Raw genomic sequence first — 27889 nt, forward strand, 5'->3', positions numbered from 1 at the left:
GCCCCATTATAATTACCATAATGTAATTATTTAAATAAATAAACGATATAAATTTAAGTAAGATTATAATAATCGAGAGAAACACGTATAAAAGATAGAATAACCGTATATACATAGATTTATTTTTAACCAACATATACAGGCAAAATATAGATAACTATTTTTTATTTACAGGGTGACGCCTCTCATACGCCGCGGAGGCTCCAAAGAGAACGACAGTTTGTATTGAAATTAAATTTTGTAGGCTTATGTAAGTTAATTTAGAGTATTTTTTAAAAATATAGAGAGTTCTACAGGGCGTCCCCAAAAAAATTAATTGATTTTCGGATTCTGGGAGAAAAATAAAGGTGAATTTTCTAATATACTATTTGACTGAAATGTAAGGTTTTTGACATATTTAACATTTTCTAGAAATAAAGAACAATTTTTAAATTACAATAAAAGCTACCTAAATTGGAATTTACCCGGTATAACTTAATATGTAGTTATATTACCTATTGTACTTTAAATCAAATTAAAACTTGATCCAAAAAGTTGTACAGGATGAGACAAAATTAATATTGAACATTGGTCACCTTCAAAAGTATGTTAATTTTTTATTTTAAATGGAACACCCAGTATATTATTCTGATATTCAATAGAAAATTCATGTCTCTTCAAAATACCATTAAGGTTGCTTATCCCTCAAACAAAGATTTTCCTAGGTATTTTCATTTACATGATTTGATCTGAGTAGATCTTTATTATTTGATAAAGTCTACTTAGGTGGCTAATCTATATGTCTGACGTTACTTCAATATAGCTATCTAATTAGTCCAACTTTAACAACTAGTTATTTTGTGTCAGTTAAAACAAAAAAAATTCACAGAAATTTGCCGAAAATGCAAACTTATCCTAGATCGAGAATTGACATGATTCTATTAGTTGGTGAATGTAGTGTGCATTCACCAATTAATGGAATACTTAAATGCTATTGATTTTATCTAGTCTGGTTTTTTATGGAGATATGTTAAAGACAGTGTTTACAAAAGTCGACCAACTATTGTCGACAACATGCGAGAAATTATTGTAGCTTCTTTTCGAGGTAGAACTCCACATATGTCTTTTAAAGGAGAATATCCCTTTGGAAAAGACAATCATTTTATGCAGTTAACAGGAAAGCAAGCATTTTGAGCATTTGGTTTCGTCTAGTTAATTTTTGTCACATAATTATAGTTTTATATCTAGTTTTAATTCTGTAATAATTATAAATATGTATTTTAAACGTGTATCTTTTTATTACTGTTGAGTATTTTACTCTACAATCTATAATTTTTGTTAAATTAACAAAAGGTATATCAGAGCCACCTAGATTTTTTCAAATTATAAAGATCTACTAACTCAAAATCATAAAAATTAAAATATCTAGAAATAAAATTAAAATATCCTTAATAACATTTTAAAGATATACGAATTTCCCATTGAACACCGGAATAATATACTGGATATTCCATGTAAAATAAAGGAGTAACTTGCTTTTAAAAGTGACTAATGTTCTTTATTAATTTTTTTTCACCCTGCATAACTATTCGGGCCAAATTTCAATTTGGTTTAACATACAATGGTTACTGTAATAAAATATCAGGCTATACAAGGTCAACTAAAATTTAGGTAGCTGTTATCGAAATTTTAAATTTACTCTTCATTTTTACAAAATGTGAAGTATGTCAAATTTCTTAGATTTTAGGTATATGCTTCTTTAATAAAACTCACCATTATTTTTTTCTTAAAATCCGAAAATCAGTTAATATATAGGGTGTTCCATTAGAAAAAACACAACTTTGATGTGTAACTTTTTTTGGGGACACCTGTATAATTCTATATATTTTTATAAAATGCTTTCAGTTAACCTACATATGGTGCCAAAATTTCATATCGATATAAACTACCATTCTTCTTGGAGCTTCCCCCAGCTTACCCCAAACTAACCCCCAGTATGACAAACTTAAAAAAGACAAATCTACAATCCATTATTAAGCTCATTAAAAAATAGTTTTACAATAATACTGTTCTCGACATCTAACTTTTAACAGCGGGTTTCTGAATTACTTCGCTTTAAAGGAACTTAAGAAGAGAAAAGATCGAATTTTACAAAGAGGGACGAGGTCAATTGAGAAGTAAATTAAGTTGAACACACGGCAAGAAACTTGACCGCCTTCCAGGAATAAAAGAGCCAAAATGGCTTCCCTAAACTGCACTTTAGAGCTAAGAGACGAATGTTGTTTAGTCGTTTTTTTTTGTAAAAGACCTTTGAAGAAAAGAGTATAAAACTTTCGATGTTATGTATACTTATTGTATTGTTTAATGTAAAAATTTATTTAGAAAGTGTGTTTCGTATATTGCAGAATTATGAATATTTTTAGTAATCGAAGAGCTAGCAATATTTTCGAGAAAGTATTTTAAGACGTCTGGCTCTTTGGTATATCTTTTACTATGCTCTCTGGAACAGCATGCGGCCCGTGTGGCTGCCGATACCCGTTGCGTTCACTACTGCGCATCGGAAGAAGGTATATTTTTTATTAATTTAGTCCTATAAATTCTAGTATTGAATATAAATCGAACATTTGTCCATAGCGCAGTGCGTAGAGTTTTCGACCACGAACCGATGATTCAGAGTTTGAATCCGGATCAGGACAAAGACTTTTTTTATTTTATTTTCGTTTATATTCTGACAGTAAAGTATTAAATAGATCTGGTGATTCAAAAAAAACAAATATTTAATACTTTACTATCAGAATATAAACGAAAATAAAATAAAAAAAGTCTTTGTATCATCGGTTCGTGGTCGGAAACTCTACGCACTGCGTTATGGAGACATGTTCGATTTATATTCAATACTAGAATTTAGAGAACTAATAAAAATATAGATTCTTCTTTCAATGCGCAGTAGGGAACGCAGCGTTTACCAGTAGCCAGACGGGCCGCATGCTGTTCTAGAGAGAATAGTAAAAGATATATCAAAGAGCCAGACGTCTTAAAATACTTGTTTTTCCGACGTTGCTAGCTCGTACTATAAGAGATCCTTCCGATACTTAGGCCAGTAAGCGAGGGTTTTAGGGTCCGAATTCTAAACACCTACACCGATTGACGTGAAATTTTAACAGTGAATAGAGAGTTTTATATGTAAGAAACAAAAGTTACCTAGTAGCGATGTGTGCTTTTACCCTGGGGTGCGTGTCACCCCTTCTCGGTGGGAAAAATAAATCACCCATTTTAATTGGAAAAATTAATAAAGGAATGAATTCTAAGTAAAAAATGTTCTATAACATTTTTTCAGAAAATTAATATTTTCCGAGTTATTTAGGATTGAAAATGTTGATTTTTCATCTAAAAACTGCATATTTTTCTGCCATTTCTTATAAATAACTCGTAAACCTTGCGTTTTATCGCAAAACTCACATAAAGAAGAAATGAATCTTTTGGAATAACGAATCGACTCATTTTTTGTTGATCACCGTAGGTGTAATAATAGACGAGTTATCACTCTGTAAAGGTGATTTTTTATTTTTCGAAAAAAATTGCCACTTTTTACCGTAAAATAATGGCGAAAGACACATTTTTCGAAGAAAATTAATATGGCGGTTTTCAAAGTGCTTGAAAAGACCTTTTAAATGCTTTTTTTAAGAGGTCTTTTTAAGTTCGTAGCTCAAAAACTCGCGGAGTTATGATAAAAATAAAATGATCACATAATTTTTTCGGAAAAAAATTAACAACAAAATCTATGCCTAAAATCATAAAAATAAAAACTAACTAACAAATCAATTTGTAGGAAATTATACGAGCTACAAATTAACTTCTATAGTTGAACAGTCTAGATCTCTTCATTTTTACAAAATTTTTGGTTTTTAAGGGCTCGAAGAACGTACACGCAAGTACAACTAAAAAAACGTTTAATATCTACGAAATAAAGATATCTACAGAAAATTGAAAGAGAGCAAAAATATTGAAAAAAAAACACCTTCAATTAAAAAAATTATTCTATTTTTTACAAATATAAGTTCTAGACTTCATCTTCTTCCATATACTTTCCACCAGATTCCTCTGTGCCAGCCATATCTGCGTCATTCTTTGCCACATTTTCGGACGTTTCATTAATATCAACGACACCATCTTCACGGTCCGCCCGGCCAGTTTGGTCGGCTTGATGGATCGGCGCTAAGCTCTCCATTAATCTAGAAACCTACAATGGAAAAAGCAAATGAAAAGTTTCAGCGATAGGTCCAGTCGGCCTGTACTAATTCCATTCAAACGGTTCTTTTGTTAATTTAGAGATATAAGGGATTTATTGATAAGAACATGTGTAAAGAATGAAGAATACCGGGTGCGTCCCAAAAGTGGCTCACCTCCTATAACTTTTTTATTTTTTCAGATAAAATAAGGTGTGTTTGTATATGACATAAATTGGGATTGATTGACGTATTCAATTGTTTTTGGTCATTTCACTGAAAATAACTACAATTTTTATTTTCAAATGGCACTCTCGATATATTTTCTTGGAATTATGGTGCGTAATAAAATGTTTTTTAAAGTCAAACACGTTATTACAGTCAGTGTTTCGATCTTTATCAAAACCTTGGACGTCACCAAAACATAATTATAAATTTATATTTAAGGTGCCCGGTGGCGTAGAGGTACAGCTCTCGCCTACCAAACTGAAGGTTGTGGGTTCGAATCCTACAGCCGGCATTTCATCAGCCAACTATTTTTATTAAAATAAAAATAGTTTGGGTACCTAGGTCGACTCAGCCTTAAATGAGTACTTGGGATTCACAATCCTGAGGTAATAATAGGCGGTTGAAGCGTAGTGCTAGCCACATTACCTTCCTTCGAACGGCTCTACCATGGCAAGCTGTTCCTATATTAATAAATGTACACTTGCGTGCATAGAAATCGGCCCAAGGCAAACTTTTAAAGTTAACTATATATTTTTTAGAATCTATTTATTTATCACATTAAGAAAAAATATATGCTGTTTGAAAGACAATTTCATATTCTTTGAAAAGAGTTTAGAGATATTAATTTGTATTTTGGTTTCTTTGGATTAAAATTATTAAATTAACGCATGAAACAAATTATCGTTTTTTATTACTAAGAGGTAGGTATGTTATTATTTATTTATTTATGGACAATTAACTAAACTAAATTTTCAATAATGTGTATGACCCCCTCTTGCTCTAACAACATCTCTCATACGATTTGGCATAGATTCGATAAAATTTGATATTGTTTCTTGGGGGATGTTAAGCCACTCTTCCTCTACTGCAACAATGAACTCGGGGATAGAAGTTGGGGCTCTTCGTCTAGCACGAATTCTTCGTTTTAGCTCATCCCATAAATGTTCTATCGGGTTTAAGTCTGGACTGCATGCTGGCCATTCCATAACCCGAAAACCGACATCTGAAATGTAATCGTGTACGATTCTTCTTCGCATTGTCCTGCATAAAAGTGAATTCGTTTCCAATGTAGTCGACATAAGGTACCACATGAACTGCTAAAATCTCCTCAATATACCTAGCACCAGTTAAACCTCCTCTCTCGTACCGACGGTCGCCCCAACGGATGAAAACTGGATCGGTTCGCGCAGTCGTAGATATTGCACCCCAGATGATGCAGGAACCACCTCCATAAGCAATCCGCTCCTCAATGCAGCATTCTGCGAATCGCTCACCTGGCCTCCGGTACACTTTTCTTCTTCGGTAGCTACCATGGAAGCATATCCTGGTCTCATCTGAGAATAAAACAGATTCCCATTGTTCTAGTGTCCAATTCAGATGTTCGCGTGCAAAACGCAGGCGTGCTTGGCGATGAGCTGGGGTAAGTTTTGGACCAATTGCATGTGTTTTGGGGGTCATGTTACTTTCCTTCAATCTTCGTCTTACTATCCACTGACTAATAGTCATTCCTCATGTTTCACGGAGCTGTTGTTGCACCTGAATAGCATTAATACGCCGATTTCTTAACTTTGTTAACACAATAAAGCGGTCATCACGATCTGTTGTATATCTCTTTCTACCAGTTCCAGGTCGCCTACAAAAGGATCGAGTCTCCTCATATCGTTCACACACTCTTCGAACCGCTCCGCGTGTCATATGTAGTTGCCAAGCTACAGCTCTCTGTTTAAGTCCATTTCCGATTAAAGCGATTACTTGGGCAGCTTTTTCCGGTGATGTATGCATTAAATTGAAACACTAATCAAACAGTGAAACACAACTAATCAAAGAATAAAAGAACAATGTGAAAATTTCGATTACAAATGTAGTAATTGCAATATTTCACAAGTTTGTTATTCTTATTGTTGCCACAACACAAATACCTTTCATTTGTTTACCTGTTGCTACGCAAACGATAAGTACTCTGGATAATATATTGATTATACTCATATTAAGGCATGTTAAATTGTCTTTGAAACAGCTCATATTTTACTTGCTCTGGTAGATTCTAAAAGACACAGTTAAAACCAAAAGTTCGCAGTGGGCCGATTTCTATGCACGTAAGTTTAATAACTGTAATGGCTGTATAAATGTAATAACTGTGTAATAAATGTAATGTTTAACTTTAAAAAAACATTTTATTACGGACCATAATCTCAAGAACATCCTTCAAAAAAAATATAATATCTATTGTCTGAAGAATGATATAATCCAAAAAGAACTATTTCTACTTTATTCGATAGAAAATAACACTCTGAATATAATGACATATCATATGTCAACTTTTTAACGTTTTTGCTTAAAAAATCGTATTTTAAATTTCAATCTAGTGCCATGGCTGAATTAAAAACACTAATGTTAAAACAAGAAGCCTTGGAAAATAGATTTGATCGTCTAATATTTTTCGTCGTGCAGATTTTGTGGGGAAAATGGGGAAACACCAGAACACCTTATCACTGAGTGCGCCGAGACGACGACCATTCGTGCCATGAACCTTGGCACGTCTGATGTCGAGGATGGAGAGCTGGCCTCTGTGGAGCCGTCTCAGATACTGGCTTTTCTCAAAGCCCTGAGACTGTATGATGAGTTATAACTCGTTATAACTCAAGAAAGGGGAACACACAATAGATCTGTAAGGTCGCGGTGATTAACTCCCCTTCTAAACATTCTACATTCTACATTCTACAATATTTTTCGTGTCTTGTCCTGTCCGTGTCTTAACAGTTGATCAAGTCGTATTTTTAATCATATCTCAATTTTTTCAAATGTTTAAAGGTGGCTCACTAGCGTGTTTGGAAAAGGCATTTTTTTACGAATAATTTGAACCACACACTTGGATTTCGAGTCAAATTGTCGTTATGAACTGCTTGTTACAATTTCAAATAAACCATATGCGAAAGTGTCAAAAGTTGACATATGATATGTCATTATATTCAGACTGTCATTTTCTATCAATTTAAGTAAAAAAATTCAGAGGGTGACATTTAAAAATTAAAACTTGTAGCCATTTCCGGTGAAACAGGAAATGACCATAAACGATTGAATACGTCAATCAGTTCTAATTTATGTCACATTTTTTTTTCAGTTCTAATTTATGTCACATACTAACACACTAAACCTCATTTTTTTTTCTGAAAAAATAAAAAAGTTATTGGAGATGAGCCGCTTTTGAGACTCACCCGGTATAAGGTAATTGTCGCAATTTTTGTTCTAATTCTAGGGAATATTAGAAAAAAGGTTTTGGTTTTCTAAAATCACTTTTATTCAAGGATCAATCAATAGTATATTATAAAATCTCAGAAAAGCAAAACAACGTTACTGTACAGAGTGTCCCATTTTCGTGTGTTTTTGGGGGTTTCTCGTTTATGAATATAGATACAAAGATGCGATTTTAACATCACTGAGCTGCTTTTTTTATGAAACTTAAGAATTTAAAAATTTGTCCTAGCCTTCGTAGTTCCTGAAATACAGGGTAAATTAAGAAAAAAATATATTTTTTGACTCTTCGTATTTCGGTGTCTTATAACTTCAGAATAAAAATATCTCGGAGACTAAAAATAAAATCATATCGTTCTTAAATTATAGTAATTTTCTATTTTTGTACTTGTATCAGATATTTTTATCTCTTTTGAGGTATTATATTACTATTACAGGTACAGATCTTGTAATGCCGAATCAATAAACCTGTCTATCTATAGAGCCACGCGCTTAGAGAAAAACAAATCAAATAAAATGACGATACTGATGTACGGTATCTAATTGCTCTATTTATAGGATACCTATTTTTAATTAAGAAAAAAGGACTATTTCTCATTAAGTCATACCAGAAGTTTTTTTAGAAACACTACAGAATTTCTAATGATTAAAAATATACAGGGTGTTTCAAAACAAATGCGAAAAACTTCAGGGGGTGATTCCTTGTTCAAAATAAAGGGTAGTTTGCTTTATAAACGTTGGGTCAAAAGTCAACCATTAGGGAGATATCGCGGTACAAAGATGGCGGAAAAATAATGTTTTTATTTTTTATCTTGAAAACGAAAAGAGATAGACTAATGAAATTTTACGGAAGCATTACTGTTATGAAAACACACTTTCTGGTAATTTTTTACTTTTTAAAATGAGTGGAAGGGTTTGAAATAAACTACCCTATCATTCCTGTTAATGAAATTTAAAGAAAAATCTTATCAAACACATGCAAAAAAATAATTTTGATAGTTTAGTTTATTTAGAAACTTTTTATCTCTTGTGTTTTTTTGATAAAACTCACCGATTTGAAATTAAAAAATAAAATGTAAAGCATTACATGTCAGGACAAAAAACATTTTTAGATAAAAGAATCTAGTGGGCAGCTGTAATTTTTAGGAAAAATCTAGTCGGCCGCTGTCACTTTTTAGGATGTTTCTAATATTGTTTTATTTGACATTACCCTACTGCAATACGTTATTATCTAGATTATTATTATTATCATTATTATCACTAGATTCTTAATCTAAAAATATTTTTAGTCCTGACATGTAATGCTTTACATTTTATTTTTTAATTTCAAATCGGTGAGTTTTATAAAAAAAAATACAAGAGATAAAAAAGTTTCTAAACAAACTAAACTATCAAAATTAATTTTTTTGCATGTGTTTGATAAGATTTTTCTTTAAATTTCATTAACAGGAATGATAGGGGTAGTTTATTTCAACCCCTTCCACTCATTTTAAAAAAGTGAAAAAATTACCAGAAAGTGTGTTTTCATAACAGTAATGCTTAAATAAAATTTCATTAGCTTATCTCTTTTCGTTTTCAAGATAAAAAATTAAAACATTATTTTTCCGCCATCTTTGTACCGCGATATCTCCCTAATGGTTGACTTTTGACCCAACGTTTATAAAGCAAACTACCCTTTATTTTTAACAAGGAATCACCCCCTGAAGTTTTTCGCATTTGTTTTGAAACACCCTGTATAGTGTCACATAAATCCACATGATATTGACCTTTTTTTGTGTTCAAATGTCCGAAATGTTTGTGTTCATATGTCCGAAACAAAAAAAAAGTAAAAAGTGTGGCATATCATTGTACTTAGCAGATCAAGTTCTTTCAAAAACTGAAATAAAAAATCGAGATCCATATTTAAAAAAATTAAGTCGGCTCCTTTGTATCTCACAAATTATTGCCACAGTATTTTTGTGCCAAATTTGGAGAAAATCGGTTTAACGGTTTTTGAGTTATCGTGTTACAGACGGACAGACAGACAGACATCATGAAAATATTTTGTATTTAGGTCATTTATGATCCAAATAACTCATTTTGAGTGAAATTAAAAAAACCTTTTTTTTGCCGATCTTAATAGCAATTAATAGCTTAAGATAAAGGTGTCTCATAACCTGAAAAATTATGAAAAATATAACTATAAAATGAAAAAATACGTGCAAACAGAAAATCTGTATTTTTTCTACATTTGATCGATTTAATATATGAATAAACATATACAAAATTTATCAGAAAGTTCCGTAGAGTTAGACAAGTTGTTTTGTCCAAGTTTTTTTGTGTTTTTTCCCAATTTTTCCTCTCATTACTCGATGTAAATCGAATCCCATAAAATAACAGTGCATTACGCGTGTCTCCAAATTGATTTTAACGTAGTTAAAGAGAAATTTAGAAGCTTAGAGGAAGGAAACCTTTGTATTAAAGCGAAAGGGCAATAATTCCGGATGGGAACCGGTCTCGAAGGGATCTTTAATAGGTCCAAACAAGATTGTCGTGTTGTATTCCTTTAGATTAAGTTAAGTAAAACCCATTCGGTCCTTTTTTCTGACCAGGGAATTAGTTTGACTAGGGAAAGGTCAGAAATGGACATCTGGAATCACGATATCCGGGCTTTTACTGAATTAAGGAAGTTTTTTGAATTAACTGGATGACTTTGGTGTAGTTACTATTGTGTAAGTGCATACAGGGTGATTTTTTGATTGTGCCGCTTTATTTTAGTAGCGTTCTTGTTGTGTACTTTAATGTACTTTAATATACAGGGTCGCTTTTATGTATGGAAACGGTCGATTATTAGGTAAAATATAGGAAGCACCGCAAAAAGTTAAATACAAAAGTTATAGGAATTTTAAATATCTATTACCGAGTAATTAATTTAAGTATACAGGGTCGTTCATAAAGTCGTGGCACATCAAAGTTTCATTTTTTAAATAGAACCCCCTGTATATTATTACATATAATTCTTCCTTCAATTCTAAGCAAAAATCGAAATACACATAATGTACCTTAAAGCAACCGTTTCCAAGTTATTGACTTTTGAAAATATCACTTAAACAATTAAATTTAATTAATTTCGATGTGTTGGGTTTGATTTAATGATGCCATTCTGCCGAAACTGTGATACTGTCGTAATGGTTTTTTTTCCCATTAGCTACTAGTAAATTTAAGTATACAGGGTCGATCATAAAGTTGTGTCACATCAAACTTTATTATAATATATGAATATTTTTGCTATTATTTCAATTCTTCCTTAAATTTTAAATAATAATCGTAAAACACAATGTACATAAATTGAAGAATTGAATTGTTAAACGAAAATTTTGTAATTTCCAGGCTTGCTATATTCTCATTTTATACATCTATAAGTGCTAACGTAAGAACTAATGTCAAATATTATTAAATACCGTTCACCACATACGACACGGAGTATTGTAGCTAAACGATTATATTTTTACAAATTTCAAGTTTTGTGTTCGATGAAGGACTATTAGAGGTACAATTTAAAAATAATTTGACAAGATACAGAGTGTCCCAAATAAATAAAAAATATCAAAGTTGTATTTTTTTAAATGGAACACCCTGTATATTATTACATTTTTAGTTTCTACGATTAAAATAAAGGTAAATTTGATTAAGGTTTATTATACTTAAACCTTACCGTTTTTGAAATATTTTCAATTTTGGGAAATTGCAGTAAAAATTTCAAGGCTTCATTTCTCCAAGGGTATCAAAGTTTTTAATACTAAATATTTACTGAAGTTTATTTATTGATCAGTTATTGTGTTGCAATAATAAAAATAATACTACCTTATATTAATAATACCAACTTATATAAAAAATTATTTAAAAATTTATTTTAAATAATTTCTAGATCTCTAAACGCCAATAACTTCTTTAATTTAAATGGAACGCCCTGTATATTTTAGGAGAATCAGATGCACAATTTAATTGTCTATCAAATTGTATTATACCATTTTTTACCTCTCCCTTCAAGTTTTCGTAGAAAATGCATTTTCTTATAATTTAGACCCTATTTATCAATATACCCATGGAATATTGACATTTTAGATTTTTTTTAAAGCAAAAAATGTACAAAATGTAGGCTAGTAATATTATCGTTTTTAGCAAAACGATAATATTACTAGCCCATTTGTATGCAAAAAGAAAACTATTTAAATCTTTATAAAAGAGTATACCAATTAAATATAACACCATTATTTCCGCCCATATACTAATTAATTACATACTTAATTGTGTTCGTTAATAAATTATTCTAAATAAATGTGGATTTGAGTCAGAAATCAATATAATAATAAGTTATCAAAATTAAAGTCTCTGTTGTTATAAATAAGTATTTATTAAAAAATGAAATATCATTTTTAAGGTGTTTCTTTTTATCACACTGTCTAATACCCACACAAAATTCAGTTTTTTAGTATTTGGAGCAATTATTATTAATCAACGCAAACAGTCAGCTAATGTAGTTTGAATACTGGAATCATATTAATTGATCCTCTTTAACAAATATTTAAACAGTTTTTTTTATTTTTTAATAAAATAAACAAATTATATCGACAATATTAGTATCTGTACTCTTTAAAAAGTTGGTACATATTTAAAAATAATCTAAAATGTCAATATTCCATGGGTATATTGGTAAATAAGTTCTAAATTACAAGAAAATGCATTTTCTACGGAAACTTAAAGAGATAGGTAAAAAATGGTATAATATAATTTGATAGACAATTAAATTGTGCATCTGATTCTCGTAAAATATACAAGGTGTTCCGTTTAAATTAAACAAGTTATTGCCGTTTGAAGCTAATAATTATTTAAAATAAATTTTTAGGCACTCTGTATAAGGTAGTATTATTTTTATTATTGCAACAAAATAACTGATCAATAAATAAACTTCAGTAAATATTTAGTATTAAAAACTTTGATACCCTTGGAGAAATGAAGCCTTAAAATTTTTACTGCAATTTCACAAAATTAAAAATATTTCAAAAACGGTAAGGTTTAAGTATAATAAACCTTAATCAAATTTACCTTTATTTTAATCGTAGAAACTAAAAATGAAATAATATACAGGGTGTTCCATTTAAAAAAATACAACTTTGATATTTTTTACTTATTTGGGACACTCTGTATCTTGTAAAATTATTTTTAAATTGTACCTCTAATAGTACTTCATCGAACCCAAAACTTACAATTTGTAAAAATCTCATCGTTTAGCTACAATACTCCGTGTCGTATGTGGTGAACAACCCTGTATATGATAGAACTTTTTTTATATATTGACTAAAAATTGGAAAAATTAGATAATTGAACATTTGCTGCGAATGCACGTCTACACCTGCGAAGGATTTCATCGTGAATGCGAACGAATGGTAACATTCTCCAGGTCTGTCGCGAACGATTGCTTTCCATCGTCTGGTGGTTAAAGTGAGTAGATCAAAGAAAAACGCGCGCCGCGAATTATTGGAAACGTTGCAGTGTGGACGTATCGATAATATACAAGAAATTGAAACAGTTCCAATGGTAGAAATATAAGCGAAAGAAAAATATTCGTTCAAATGTGTCATACCACCTGATGCAATGGTGTGAACTAACATTCACCAGGTGTATTCACGACTTAAGAACGCTGTACTGTTCGGGTCGCTCTCAGGGGTAGGGTAAAGCGAGTGTGTGGCCGGAGGAAAGATGTATTATATTTCAGAAATCTGCCCAAACCTTAGCCCGATCCTGCGCAGAGCTTCAGCTGCCCGAACCGATTGCAGAGCTTCAGCATTTGCCATAAAATAGGGAGCAATTTGTTAAAAAACCATATAAATTATATATCACTGTAATCACAAAACTTTAATCTATTTCCGTATTGTAACGGAATTTTAAATTTTGTCTTTATTTTCGAGAAAACGTAGTCCAAACATAAGTAATATTTTGTTGATGTTTGACCATCAAAATCTTAAAATAAAGACGTTGTCTAAAAATGTACTAGAATACGGATGTAGTATAATCCTTTATGTTTAATTTCCTTCTTCGTTTGTGTAAAAATACCTGGCCAGTTTTACATAAAACGTTAGATGCCGAACGCCTATTTTGCTACTCTTTCGGACTAGTGAAATAAGAAACAAAATATTCAATCAATATATATTCTGACGTAATATGACAGACGTATTTGAAGAACAGCGGGATCGATCTTGATCCGGATAAATCAGGACAGGTAAAATAAAATACACGGCAAATCTGAAATAAACAAAAGCGTTTGAAGGGCGCCGACACGGGATCCCATCCAGCGTCGACAGTCCCGTGATTGATATTACCATATGTCGCTCGGCGCTGTGCCGAAAATAGCGTAATTGTTCTCGTAATCGCCTTATTGCCAACGCCACGCCACCAAAATAGCCTATTAATTTGTTTTGACGGGGCATACACGTCTTTTGTCTCTCCATTAACTCAATTTAGGTGTAATAGAACGACGGAGATAACTGATAAAAATGGCGACACGTCGTGGCTCGTTGAGTACGATTTGAACCATTGCCACTAGAACATACGTAGTAGTAACCGTATAGTATCAAAATCAAATACAAATATAGTTCATATCAAAAAAATAATAAATATTCCCGTACAGCCAGGGTACTATGTGCCGGGCAGCCATCCATTTGGTACCAAACTTCCTGATTTTCCCTAGCGGCATCATGTAAAGCAGGTAAAATATGATTTTCGAGTAGTTCCAAATAATATTCTGCATTTAAATTTCGCGTAAGAAATAATGGCCCGATAATATTGTGTCCGAATATCCCTGCTCAAGCATTTACTTTCTGTGGATATTGCGTCCTTGTTTCGACAAACCTGCGTTGGTTTTCTTTGTTCCAATATCGATAATTTTGAACATTGGGTTCATTATTTAAGGTAAACGTGCATTCGTCAGTGAAACATATGTTTTTTAAAAATTCCCTATCCGTGTTTGCTCTTTCCATCATATCAAAACAAAACGCCTGCCGCCGTATTTCGTCCCCATCTCGTAGCTCTTGGTGCTTTTCATATTTGAAGGAATAGTATTTATGTCGTTTCAAAATTCGAAACGCTGTAGTGTGATCTATTCCTATTTCATCCTCAAGTTTCCTTGTGCTGATCTTTCCTCTTCCACGCACAATAAAACTTCCAAGTCGGTATCATTTCTTGCATCTTCTCTTTGTCCCTGCCTTGCTTTACATCTGCAGTTATTTATTAGGGTACCTTTGGTCTCAAATCTCTGGATATTCCTTGCGATTGTAGATTTTCCAGGTATCGGTCTATTCGGATACAGAGCAGCAAACATGTCCGACACCTTTTGATAACTATATCCTTGATAATACGATTTGATCATCAATACTTTTTCTTCGGTAGTGTAATTCATGGCTAATATTTTCGATGTACATAGGTATGAGTTTTTAATAATAATAATAAAGCACTAAATGGATAAATTTCTGAAATGAAAACTTCATTTGGCAGTTATCTTTTACCTTGAAGTAAATACAGGGCCATAAGAAAGGAGAAATATTTAAAAAGAAATCGGCGATAACTCGTAAACGGGCTAATCAAAAATATCTAAAGTTATTCTTTTGAATGTGGGTTTTAGTGCTCTTCAATAAACCTAAATAGAATTATTCTCTAAAATAATTAGGGAAACCAATAATTGACCCCATTAAAATTTACATGGGATTTCCTATGTCCCGCTCGACGATGTAACACCCAGTATGTCATTTTAAAACTCTGCGTATGGCTAAATTTGAACAATTTGGGACAAGCCGATCGTAACCAATTTAAGAAAATGTTAAACAATATAGATAGGTGAGAATCATAACCTGAGAAATTATGAAAAATAATATTATAAAATAAATACGTGGGAACAAAAAATAAAGTTTTTACACTTGACGACGTCTAAATCTACCACAAAAGCTTAGATTTTTATTACTCAGTTTTCAACAATCTAAACTTGAATGAAATAATACTATTGAAGATTTTACCTCATTAGGGACATTTTCTCCAGTTTCCACTAGTTCGTGGTATTTCTTCATGTAATTTAGGACCGATTTGAAATCTCCAGTTACAGCTGTAAGCAGAGCTGCGTTTGCCGTCATCGTAACGTCATTTGGAGCAGAAGCGCAAGCGTGTGAAAGCGCCTTTAACGCGTTTTCAGCGTCTTTCAGATAAAACAACGTATCTGTAACAAAGAGAATGAAATAGTGTACAGGGTGGTCCGAACTGTATTCCGAAAACTTCGGCAGCATATTCTGCGGATAGAAATAAGTAAAAAAGTTTGTATAAATGTATGTCCTAAAAAAAATACTTAGTTTCAGAGATACAGGGTGTAGAAGTTTCATTTTTATTTCGGTTTTTTCCAAATAATTTCTGAATTAACGTCAAAATTTCGATGAAAATTGGTGTCTGGGAGTTTCTTGACATAAGAAATTTGATTTTGATGTCAATATGTCTCATATTTGTAGGAGGCGCCACCTACATGTGTTTTAACTGTTTTGAATAGTAATAACTTTTCGTCCGTACTTGTATAAAACTACTGCGTAAAAAAATATACATTTTTGAAAAGTGTCTAGCCCTAGCAGTCAACTATTAAGCTTGACCAATCAGGTTGGTTAGCGTGGTTATTTGGAGTGTGTTAATTCATTTGTGTTTGTCAAAAACTCTAACGTGATTGGTCGGGCTTAAGAGTTGTCTGCTAGGGCTAGACACAAGTCATTTTTGTGACTTTTTACGTAAAAAATGTCAATGTTACGTAAAATGTTACGTAAAAAATGTCAAATGTAATGTGTATTTGACTGAAATAATAAATTCGGGAAATGTTTATTTTTTTAAATTAATCATAATTTTTATATTTAATTTCAAATTTATGATTTCAGTCTAATAACTATTTAGTCGACATGTTTAATTTATATCAATGATGACAGGTATTGATAATTTCGATTCCAAATATCTCGAGAACCATTACTCGTGGCGATTTTTCCCAAGAGATCTTTTTTACGTAAAAAATATCGTAAAGGTACATTTTTTTACTCAGAAGTTTTATACAGGTACGGATTAAAAGTTATGACTCTTCAAACCAGTTAAATAATATGTACGTATTGTGGCGCCCTCTACAAGTAGGAGCTATACTGACATCAAAATCAATTATCATGTCAAAAAAACCCAGACACCAATTTTCATCAAAATATTTACGTTACTTCATAAACTATTTGAAAAAGATCTCAAAATAAAAATGAAACTTCTACACCCTGTATCTCCGAAACTATGCATTTTAGGACATACATTTATACGAACTTTTTTACTTATTTTTATGTGCAGATTACGCTGCTGACGTTTCCGGATTACCAGTTCGGACCACCCTGTATAACATACCACGCAAGGAAGTATTTCATTACTGCCGAGATATTAATAATTATAAATCACGAAATAATTAATGAAGACTTTCCTCCAAGCTTTTTTACTATTTTATTCACAATTGAACCATTAACCAACAAAATAAGTATAATATTTTATTTTGAAAAAATGTAAAATTGACAAAAGTTTTATTTTTTTAATGTAGTCTTGCCATGGTTATAAACAGTATATTCGAAAAGTGGTTAAAACCTGGAGTGAATTTAACTTTATCAACACTTAGCTATATATTCTTTAACACCAAAGATAACAGAATAAATTCGTAAAAAAAGCTCGCATTTATTTTATACAGGGTGAGTCTCAAATAAATGCAAATATTTTCAGGGCTGGTAGATCTCGATAAAAGAAACATATTTTCTCTTTACCGTTTTCCAAATAAGTCCATATATATTATCAAGACCATAGTACCATAATATTATCAAGAAATTAATTTATTAATTGTTTTTTTTATGGTACGGCTTACATCGCAATATTTACAAGGCAACATCTCAATTTTTTTAAATACAAAACCCTCCATATAATTTTTCTTGTAACATTATTTATTAAATTTAAAGTTTTCCTAAATCCCCTTTTAATGGTCTCACAGATATTTTTGGATATTATATGTATTACATAATAAATATGGTTCTTTCAATAGTGAAATATAAGGCAAAAAATCAATAGGTGGCTTTGATAAAAATTTACTTTTGAAGGAGTCATATGTATATTTATAATACCACTAGCGTGTACCAGCGACTTCGTTCGTGTCGAATTAATCATTTGTAATGGTGATGATAAAGCAAAGCAAGAATTTCCATTAACATACAAACTGGATAAAATTTTCTCACATTTATGTCAGCATGAGAAAAAACAATATGGTGATATTATTATATAACTTGGTAATATTTGAGGGGTAGTTCCATCTCGTTGGAATTTGACTTTCGAAAAATCCGTTTGCCAAAAATAAGCTTTTTACGTCAAGCAGTTTAAGCAGAATCGTGGTTAAGAAATTACCCAACTTTTTGGAACACCCTGTATGATATTTAAAAAATTTCAAAATATGTAAAAAAACCAAATAAATTATGCTTGTCCAAGCGTTTTCCCGAAAGAGTAACCGTTTTTTAAATAACAAATATTGTAATATTTGAGGGGCGTTTTCACCCCCTTGGAATTTGAGATTCGAGAAACCCCTCCTTATCGAACCCCTAAATCCCACAGTCAATCCGTTTGACAAAAATCAACTTTAAACGTCAAGCAGTTTAAGCAGAATCGTGATTACTCAGTGGTCATATTTTATGAAACACCCTGTATAAATTTATAAAAAATCTTAAAATATGTAAAACAACAAAATAAAATATACGTGTTTAAGAGTTTTTCCGAAAAACTCACCGGTTTTTAAATAAAAAATATTTTAATATTTGACGGATAGTTTTACCCCTTAGAATTCGAGTTTCGAAAAATCCTTCTTATCGAACCTCTACACCCTAAAGTCAATCTGTTTTCCAAAAATCAGCTTTTTACGTCAAGCGCTTTAAGCAGGATCGTGATTAATCAATGACCAGATTTTTCGAAACACCCTGTATACATTTTTAAAAAATCTTAAAATATGTAAAAAAACAAAATAAAATATACGTGTTTAAGCGTTTTTCGGAAACTTGACCGTTTTTTAAATAAAAAATATTGTAATATTTGAGGGGTGGTTTCGCCCTCTTGGAACTGGAATTTCGAAAAATCCCTTCTTATCGAACCTCTACACCCTAGAATCAACCTGTATGCCAAAATTGAGCTTCTTACGTTGAGTGGTTTGAGCAGGATCGTGATTAATCAGTCACTTAAGGATTTTATATATTAGTATAGTTTATATGGGGAATGTCATCAATCGTCATTTCCAAGCCAACTAGACGCCACTTTTTTTCGATCATACGGTTATAATACCGCATATATCAGCAAAACCGTTAAAAAAATTAAAAAAAACTTTAAATACGAAGAATGTTTATTTTTTAATTCTGCATCTAAAAGGGAAAAATAATATATACAGAGTTTCATTTAAAAAAGTTGAGGTTAAGCGTAACCAAAGTTTCAGTGAATACGAAATAACATGGCAACGCCGATTAATGTTTCAAATAAAAATAGTGTACTATATACATGATTTTATGCTGAATCATCTTGAAAAAGGGGGTTAAAATTAAAAAAGAACTTTCATATTCATTATAACTTCTTTTTGAGACGCCCTGTACAAAACAAAATAATATACATGGACTAATTGGCCACTCTGTATATGTACTTACAACCAAGTAGTGCAAAGCACTCAGCAACATCAGGTCTCAAATTCACAGCTGCGCAAGCAAAATTAAATGCTGAGGCTGGTTGCTGAGTAGCTAGGTACACCAATGCCAAATTGTAGATGATTTTCCAATTCAACGGCGCTATCCAAAGAGCTCTTTTCAGGCAACTTATAGCCTAAATTAATTGAATAATATATTATTTCAAGAAAATCAAATAATTAAGCTACAAATTGCTTAAAAAATCATTAAAATCAATTCATTAGAATAAAATCTATTAAACTTAAAACACGTGAAAATTTTAAGGTGTCAATTTTTCTTGGCAGTAAATGTATTTTAGTTTAAATGATAATTCGTCTAAATAATGCAATATATTACCGCAACAAATTTTTGCTTTGCATAAAAGCATACTCCAATATTGTTCCACAAAGCTACTGATTCTGGTTCGTGTAATACAGCTATCTTAAATTTGGTCAAAGCCACATCATACTCTTCATGTTTCTGAAATAATCATAAAAAACAAATACCCTCAAGTGTATAAAAGAGTAGAGACTAAATTTAATAGTAATTTTTTATACAAAACGATAAAATGGTATTTTATCGTCAACCGAAAAGATTAATTCACGAACGATGAAATCGCGAGTAAATTAATTTTAATTATATAAAACAATATTTTTTTCCATAGCCAGTTACGTTTTAAAAAATATTCAGAAATAATTATTTCAAGAAATTTATTACGAGTAGAAAAATATTGTGCTCGGTTGGCATTGGTTTCTATGTAATTTGACAAATAAATAAAGCTGTCTCTTTAGTTGTCAGTTTTGAGTCAATATTTTTTAATTCTCTTTCGTGTCGATTGCTGATTGAATTGGAACCAGTAATGGCTCAAAACGAAATAAGTAAATTACCAACAGATATTCAGGCTGAGGCGACAAACGCCATATCCAAACTACTTCCATTTAAATCCCGACTAACTTATGAAAAGGAACACAAAAATTTTCAAAAATGGAAGCAAATAAAAAACGTGCGAGAAGAAATAAAGTTTTAAACCTATCCTCGCTGTTAAAGTATCGTTTAATCTACCCTTGCGGTTAAAGTACCTACTATTTTATCCACTATTTTTAATAGATATAAAGTAATTTTAACAGTTGCTATGGAAAAAAAACAAATAAGTTGCCATATTTGTACTAAATAATATTTATTTACCATAGTAATGCATCCAATACCCAATAGGGCTTTAGAATGAGAAGGCTCTAAAGCTAAAGCTTGGCTCAATCGCTCAAAGGCATACTGAGACTGGCCAGCCTTTAGATAGAGCAATCCGGATTCTGTTAGCATGTTTACGCTATCCGGGCAACATCTGAAATTGAAAGATCAATGCTGGTTTAGTTTTTTTTTTATATACAGGGTGCGTCGGGCATCTGTAGCTCAGAGAAAAAAACTTGGAAAGTTTGTTTAAGTGCAAACCTAAAGTATGTCTAGGATGTATTTCAGTAAAATATTTTAACTTCTATAGGGTGGCTCAAAAAGGTGTGAGTGGATCGAGATGGTTTTTTTTAAAGAAACACCCTATATGTTATTGCATTTTTTGCTTATTTTCAGATCAGTTTACATAATCCTGAGAGAAGATATGAGTAAGTATATTTCGATAGTTTCAGAGATATTAATAAATAAATATAAAATATATTTATTTTACATTTCATATTATAGCATGCTTCACAGTATTTTTATCAAAGCCTCCCAACGATTTTTCTCTCGTATATTACAGTTGAATGAACCATATGAAATAATACTGGGTGTATCTGCGAAACCATTAAAAAATATAAGTATTATAAAAAAATATACCTATACTTTTCAGCCTTTCCAAAAAAAATATTAAAAATACAAGAAACTGTCCTGAAATCAAAACTATATTAGGTATTTATTTTAGATGGCATGTACATAGCTTTGTTATATATATGGTAATCGGAAATCATACAGGATGTTCAAAATTCTACGCCAAACTTTATAAAATATAAAATAATTTTTCTTTATTTTTTTTATACCCTGTATATTATTTTTCAATAGATGGATAATTAAAAAATGAACATTTTTTATATTTAGAGTATTTCAAAATTTTTGACGGTTTTGCAAATATTCGAGGTTTTATATTTCATATGGCATTTTCCACAATAAATTTTTATCACAGCCTCCCAATGATTTTTCTCTCCTATTTTACCGTTGAATGAGCCATATGAAATAATACTGGGTGTATCTGCAAAACCATTAAATATTTTGAAATAATTTAGATACAAAAAATGTTCATTTTTTAATTCTCCATCTAATAAAAAAAAATCTTGCAAATGACAATCGATGACATTCCCCATATAATTTTATATATAAAATGACAGCGATCTTCATTGCATGCCGTCACTGACGCCTGTTTTTTTTTTCATCACTAACTTGTACAGGATGTTCAACATTTAATGTAAAAAAATTTAAAATATAAAAAGTATCTTTTCTATTTTTTTAATGAAACATTCTCCATATTTTTTCTTCTAGATACAGATTTTTTAGTATTTAAAATGTTTCAAAACTTTTAATGGTTTAGCAGATATTCGAGATATTTTTACACATGAATTTTTCAACAGAAAATTTTTAATTATTTTTTTTTGTATGTATAAAAAATTGTGTGACAGCAAATCGTCTAGATATTCTGTTCCTACCTATATATTCTCTTTTTTTATATTTAAGTATTATCCCCTAAAACTGTGACCATTAAAGTAAAAAAACAAAGTGCTTACTCAGTTGCAGCATTAGATACAGCGATGGCTGACTTCAAGTCACGCTCTGATACTAAAATTTTCATCAATAAACCGTAAGATTCTTCCTGTTTTCCCATTTTGACTGATTTATGGGCGTACTCTTTTGCTTTTTCTATATTTCCAAGTTTCAAGTAACATTGGGCTATAAAAACAGACCATGTTACATCAAAAATGCTTACATTGATATTGATACTATTACAAATCATCTTATTACTTTCTTTACCTTTCTTTAATTTATATTAGTTTATACTAATTTACCTATAAAATAACACAACTTCCAATCAGGATTTTTCAATAAAGACTCAGCTTCAAGATATGCGTTTAAAGCAAGTCTAAATCTGCGCATATCATAGCTTAAAAAATTCGAATTTTATTTATTCCATTATTAGTTATTGCAATAAAGCACAACTTACAGACATTTTGCCATTTCCCTCAATATTATAGCGTTATCTGGGTTCATTTTCAAACATTTTTGAAATATTTCAAGAGCCTCCTGTATATGTCCTTCCTCTTTTAATATTGATCCCTAAAAAATAAATTTTTTATCAGATTTTTTAGTTTAGTTCCACTATTTACGGTAGCACCTGTTTAAAAAAGGCATATTCATTTTTTCCATCGCTTCTGGCCAACTCTAAATTAATTATTTTCTTGCAAAAATCAATTTCTCCTCGAATATGTTGCAAGTGCATCAGCCAATTCAGTTTTTCCATCGGAGGTGGCTCTGAACAATCCAATATATCTTTAGCAGGTTTGTCTGTTAATTTGTAATACTTTAATTTAAAACAATTTGTTTATTAACTACATTTATACCCATGCGATTAGCTGAAGCTAGTCCTTTTCCATTTAATAACATACTTTTTAGAATTAGAAAAAATATATTTGTGCAAGTTTTCAAAAGTTTGTATTCAAATTATTGGTTTCTAAGCAACCAACAATACACATAACGAAAAGTAGACATAATAAATCATTTCGAGTAGTTCCAAAGTCCGCCTGTCAAAAACCGGAATTTATAGGTTAAATATTTTTGCTCCTAGCTCCTAGCCAGCGTAAACTTTTTTGTGTTTACGTTTTTTTAGCCAGGATGGGCACGTAGATTACTAATGATGCTTTATATTTGGCTTCATTAATCCTTATCAAACGTTATTTATGATTTAGCCGCCCACACAAGCTCCGATATATAATGATGTCGAACATCTATATTTAATATGGATTCGCTTAATGTGTTAACTAAGAAACAGAAGATTATTTTAGGCTTGATAGTCTTGATTTTAGTTAATATTATTTGGGTATCCTCTTCGGAACTTAGTTCGGTATGTAAAATGTCTTAATTCAAAGTTCTTTAGTTCTTAGAGATAAATTCTGTTTGTTTTATTAGTATATGTACAAACATGAAACCTTCCAAAAGCCTTTTTTCTGTACTTACTTCAAAACATCCATGTTTGCGATCTACCTGTTTGGTTTCGCGTTATGGCCTCCTTGGAAAGATATTTACTGTCCCGGACCAAATGACTATATATTCCTGGAAACAAACGTTGAAGACGACATCAATCTGGAGGAGTCCGCAGAAACTAAACTCAGCAACCCTGTTTTCATACCTGTGAAAGCTTCTGATAGGGATTACATGGATAGGAGTTCTGAAACTGAGAGTGACGATTCTTCACTGAGATCTGTTAGATTTAATAAGATGGCGGAGGTTAGACATCTGTCTGAATCCGAAGCAAGAGACGCTTTGTTAGCAAGATTATCATACCAAGCTTCCTTGCGTGCTTCTGATAGTATTAAAAAAGCTTCTCTGAAAATGCCACTTTGTGATATTATAAAAGTATCATTTATATTTTGTTTTTTGGTGAGTAAATTAGGTTTTAGTGACCCAGTGTCCCAAAAAACGTCCTTATAAGGTTTTATGTTCCTTTTTTTTCTCAAAACTCTGGGTCACCCTGTAGTATGTATTTATTTACATTATTATTTAAGTTATATGTACTTTTTTAGGTAGTCTTGGCCAGTTATACTTATCAAGTAGCTTTAATTAAAGGTGGGAATGCATGTTTAAGTGTATTTTTTTCAACTTCGACTATATTCACATTGTTTTTATCTGGAGTATATCCTTCCAGCCACATTGATAGATTTACAGTTTCCAAGTTTGTTGCAGTTGTATTGAGCGTTATTAGTATAGTATGTATTTGATTATTTTCTTGTCAGAATATGTCTTTTTAATAGTTCTGACAATTCTAGATAATTATTAATGTTCATAACATTAAATTAGACGCACAAGGAACTGTTGGAGCTGCATTATCTGTCTTAAGCGCATTTCTTTACGCCAGTTATTTGGTGTTCCTTAAAAGAGTTATAAAGGATAAGGAAGAAAAAATGGATGTACCTCTATTTTTAGGTATATATTTTTTTAAATTTTTATTTACTATAGAAATATCAATAAATGACTACCAACATAAATTTTTTTTACTGCATACTGTCTTTTTTTAACCAAGATATAAGATTATAAGAAAACGGAAACAGTGCATTATTTCTAATAATATTATAATTGTAGGTTTTGTAGGATTATTTAATTTACTCTTCTTTTGGCCAGTACTCTTTGTTCTACATATTTCCAATATAGAAACATTAGAACTACCAGACAAAGAACAACTAAGTTTACTGATTCTCAGCACTTTTATAGAATCTTTCATTCCAGAAGCTTTATGGCTATGGTAAGCATGTTTCTGTATTATTTTCAATTTTCTATTCTGTCATTTTTTAATATTTTAGGAGTCGATTTTTAACGTCATCTCTAGTGGCCATAATGGCGAAATGTATGATTATACCCTTGATAATGATCGTTGATATTTTGTTTGGGGACATTGCTTTTACTTATTCTTTCTTTTTGGGTTTCGTTCCCATGATAATTGCATTTTTTATGGTGGTTGTTTATTTGTATTTTGACAATTGGGATCCAATATTTGGTGTTTTACATATGGCATATGCGAAGTTGTTTCGCAAAACGGCCATATTACAGTAAGTATCATGAGGAATGTTCAAATATATATGGATGACAGTTTTGTTGCATGACTTTTGTCAATTTTTTTTATTACTATACAATATGCTGAAGAAATTCCATATAAACTTTTTTCAATAACTACAGGGTTGTTCACCACATACGACACGGAGTATTGTAGCTAAACGAATAGATTTTTACAAATTGTAAGTTTTGGGTTCGTTGAAGGACTATTAGAGCGACAATTTAAAAATATTTTTACAATATACAGAGTGTCCCAAATAAGTAAAAAATACTATATTTGTATTTTTTTAAATGGAACACCCTGTATATTATTCTATTTTTAGATTCTACGATTGAAATAAAGGTAAATTTGATTAAGGTTTATCACACTTAAACCTTACCATTTTTGAAATATTATTTTCAATTTTGTGAAATTACAGTAATAAAAATAAGACTTCATTTCTCCAAGGGTATCAAAGTTTTTAATACTAAATATTTATTGAAGATTACTTATTGATCAGATATTGTGTTGCAATAATAAAAATACTACCCTATACAGAGTGTCCAAAAATTTATATTACATAATTACTAGCTTTAAACGGCAATAACTTGTTTAATTTAAATGGAACACCCTGTATATTTTACGAGAATCAGATGCACATTTTAATTGTCTATCAAATTGTATTATACCACTTCTTACCTATCTCTTCAAGTTTTCGTAGAAAACGCATTTTCTTCTAATTTAGACCTCATTTATCACTATACCCATGGAATTTTGACATTTTAGATTATTTTTAAAGATATAACATATTTTCAAAGAATACATATACTAAAATTGTCGATATAGTTCGCTTATTTTATTAAAAATTAAAAAAACTGTTGAAATATATTTTTTTAAAGAGGACTAATATATGATCCCAGTATTCAAACTACATTGACTGTTTACGTTGATTAATAAAAATTGCTCCAAATACTAAAAAACTGAATTTTGTATGTGTATTAGATAGTGTGGTGAAAAGTAACACCTTATAAATTTTATTTTGATTTTTTGCCGAATGCTTATTTATAACAACAGAGACGTTCATTTTCATAACTTATTTTTATATTGAGTTCTGAGTCAAATCCACATTTATTTAGAGTAATTTATTAATTAATAAGTAAATTGAGTATGTAATTAACTAATTTTTGGGCGGAAATAATGGTGGTATATTTAATTAGTATACTCTTACAAAGATTTAAATTATTTTTTTTTTGTAAACAAATGGACTTGCAATATTATTATTTTTACCACCTGTACATTTTGTACATATGTTGCTTTAAGAAAATCTAAAATGTCAATATTCCATGGGTATAGTGAAAAATGAGGTCTAAATTACAAATAAATGCATTTTCTGCAAAAACTTGCAGAAATAAATCTTCAATAAATATTTAGTATTAAAAACTTTGATACCCTTGGAGAAATGAAGCCTTATTTTTTTTACTGTAATTTCACAAAATTGAAAATAATATTTCAAAAATGGTAAGATTTAAGTGTGATAAAGCTTAATCAAATTTACCTTTATTTCAATTGTAGAATCTAAAAATAGAATAATATACAGGGTGTTCCATTTAAAAAAATACAGCTATAGCATTTTTTACTTATTTGGGAGACTCTGTATCTTGTAAAATTATTTTTAAATTGTAGCTCTAATAGTCCTTCAACGAACCCAAAACTTGCAATTTGTAAAAATCTAATTGTTTAGCTACAATAGTCCGTGTCGTATGTGGTGAACAACCCTGTATAATATTTTTTCCCATTTGTACTTGAACTTTTTGGGACACCCTATACATAAAAAGCTTACCGGCCAAACCTTTTATTTCAGTTCTAGACGAAAGGAAACAAGTTCTGAACAATTAGAAGCCTTAATCGGTGTGGACAGTAATATAGAGTAAGACAAAAAAAAAGTATTAGCAAATTAAGACTAGTCAAGAAACATGAATGTGATCTAAAAATTTTTTTAAAAAATTTGGTAGGCCCTAAGATTTTTTTTTTATAAATGTTTCATTCCTTTTAAATCATCTTCAATAAATCCAAAGATTTTATTTTATTCTATTTAGTTTTAAATATTAATTATATTATTCTAAATAAAGCTTGCATTTAATAAATTGCTTAATTGTAAAAAATCTGAAGAATTGAATCTTGCCACTGGAATATTTATACAATATTTTTAATTATATAATTCGATTAAACGTAAATGTATTTATTGTTATGGAGAGTTTACTATTAATGTCTACAAGAAATGACAATCTTCATTAAATAATCGTTATATTGGAATAAAGAATATAATTTAACCATTTTAAAACATTGTTTCATTACATATCCAAGCACTAGCAACTATAGTCTGTTCAATGGGAGAATTCCTGTCAGTGACAGTAGTGTCTGTCATTTTAATTCACAGGAACATTGTATTTCCTGTCATTTTTTGGATGTCGCCTATAAATAAATGCCTTTATTGTCAAAAAATTTTACAATTTGTAGACAAAGGTAAAGTAAACAAACAAAAGAGACTACAAAACAATTATACAAATTACATTGTCAGTCTTATTGTTTAATATAAACATTTATAAATGTTAACAATGTCAAAGAATAAAAAAATTAAAGTAAGATTCAAAAATATTTAGTAAGTTTATAGTAAA

General features: G+C 30.6%; 2 protein-coding genes across 2 annotated transcripts; one reads left to right on the forward strand and one right to left on the reverse strand.

Moving 5' to 3' along the window:
* Positions 1–4039: 4039 nt before the first annotated feature.
* Positions 4040–23176, reverse strand: LOC115888044 (Bardet-Biedl syndrome 4 protein homolog). Its single transcript, XM_030907613.1, has 10 exons — positions 23032–23176; positions 22806–22975; positions 22635–22747; positions 22480–22574; positions 22201–22363; positions 20624–20777; positions 19796–19918; positions 19424–19595; positions 15731–15927; positions 4040–4219 (listed from the first exon to the last, which is right to left on the reverse strand). Exons 1-10 carry the CDS (start codon positions 23072–23074, stop codon positions 4040–4042), a joined length of 1410 nt encoding a protein of 469 aa, XP_030763473.1. The 5' UTR covers positions 23075–23176.
* A 37-nt stretch (positions 23177–23213) lies between these two features.
* LOC115888032 (solute carrier family 35 member F5-like) lies at positions 23214–27147 on the forward strand. The gene is made up of 7 exons (XM_030907600.1): positions 23214–23531; positions 23597–24067; positions 24211–24393; positions 24454–24610; positions 24767–24926; positions 24985–25230; positions 27076–27147. Exons 1-7 carry the CDS (start codon positions 23427–23429, stop codon positions 27143–27145), a joined length of 1392 nt encoding a protein of 463 aa, XP_030763460.1. The 5' UTR covers positions 23214–23426; the 3' UTR covers positions 27146–27147.
* The last annotated feature ends 742 nt before the right edge of the window (positions 27148–27889 follow it).

The sequence above is a fragment of the Sitophilus oryzae genome, unplaced genomic scaffold (assembly GCF_002938485.1).
Source record: "Sitophilus oryzae breed Bouriz unplaced genomic scaffold, Soryzae_2.0 scaffold_682_pilon_pilon, whole genome shotgun sequence".
NCBI classification, from domain to species: domain Eukaryota; kingdom Metazoa; phylum Arthropoda; class Insecta; order Coleoptera; family Curculionidae; genus Sitophilus; species Sitophilus oryzae.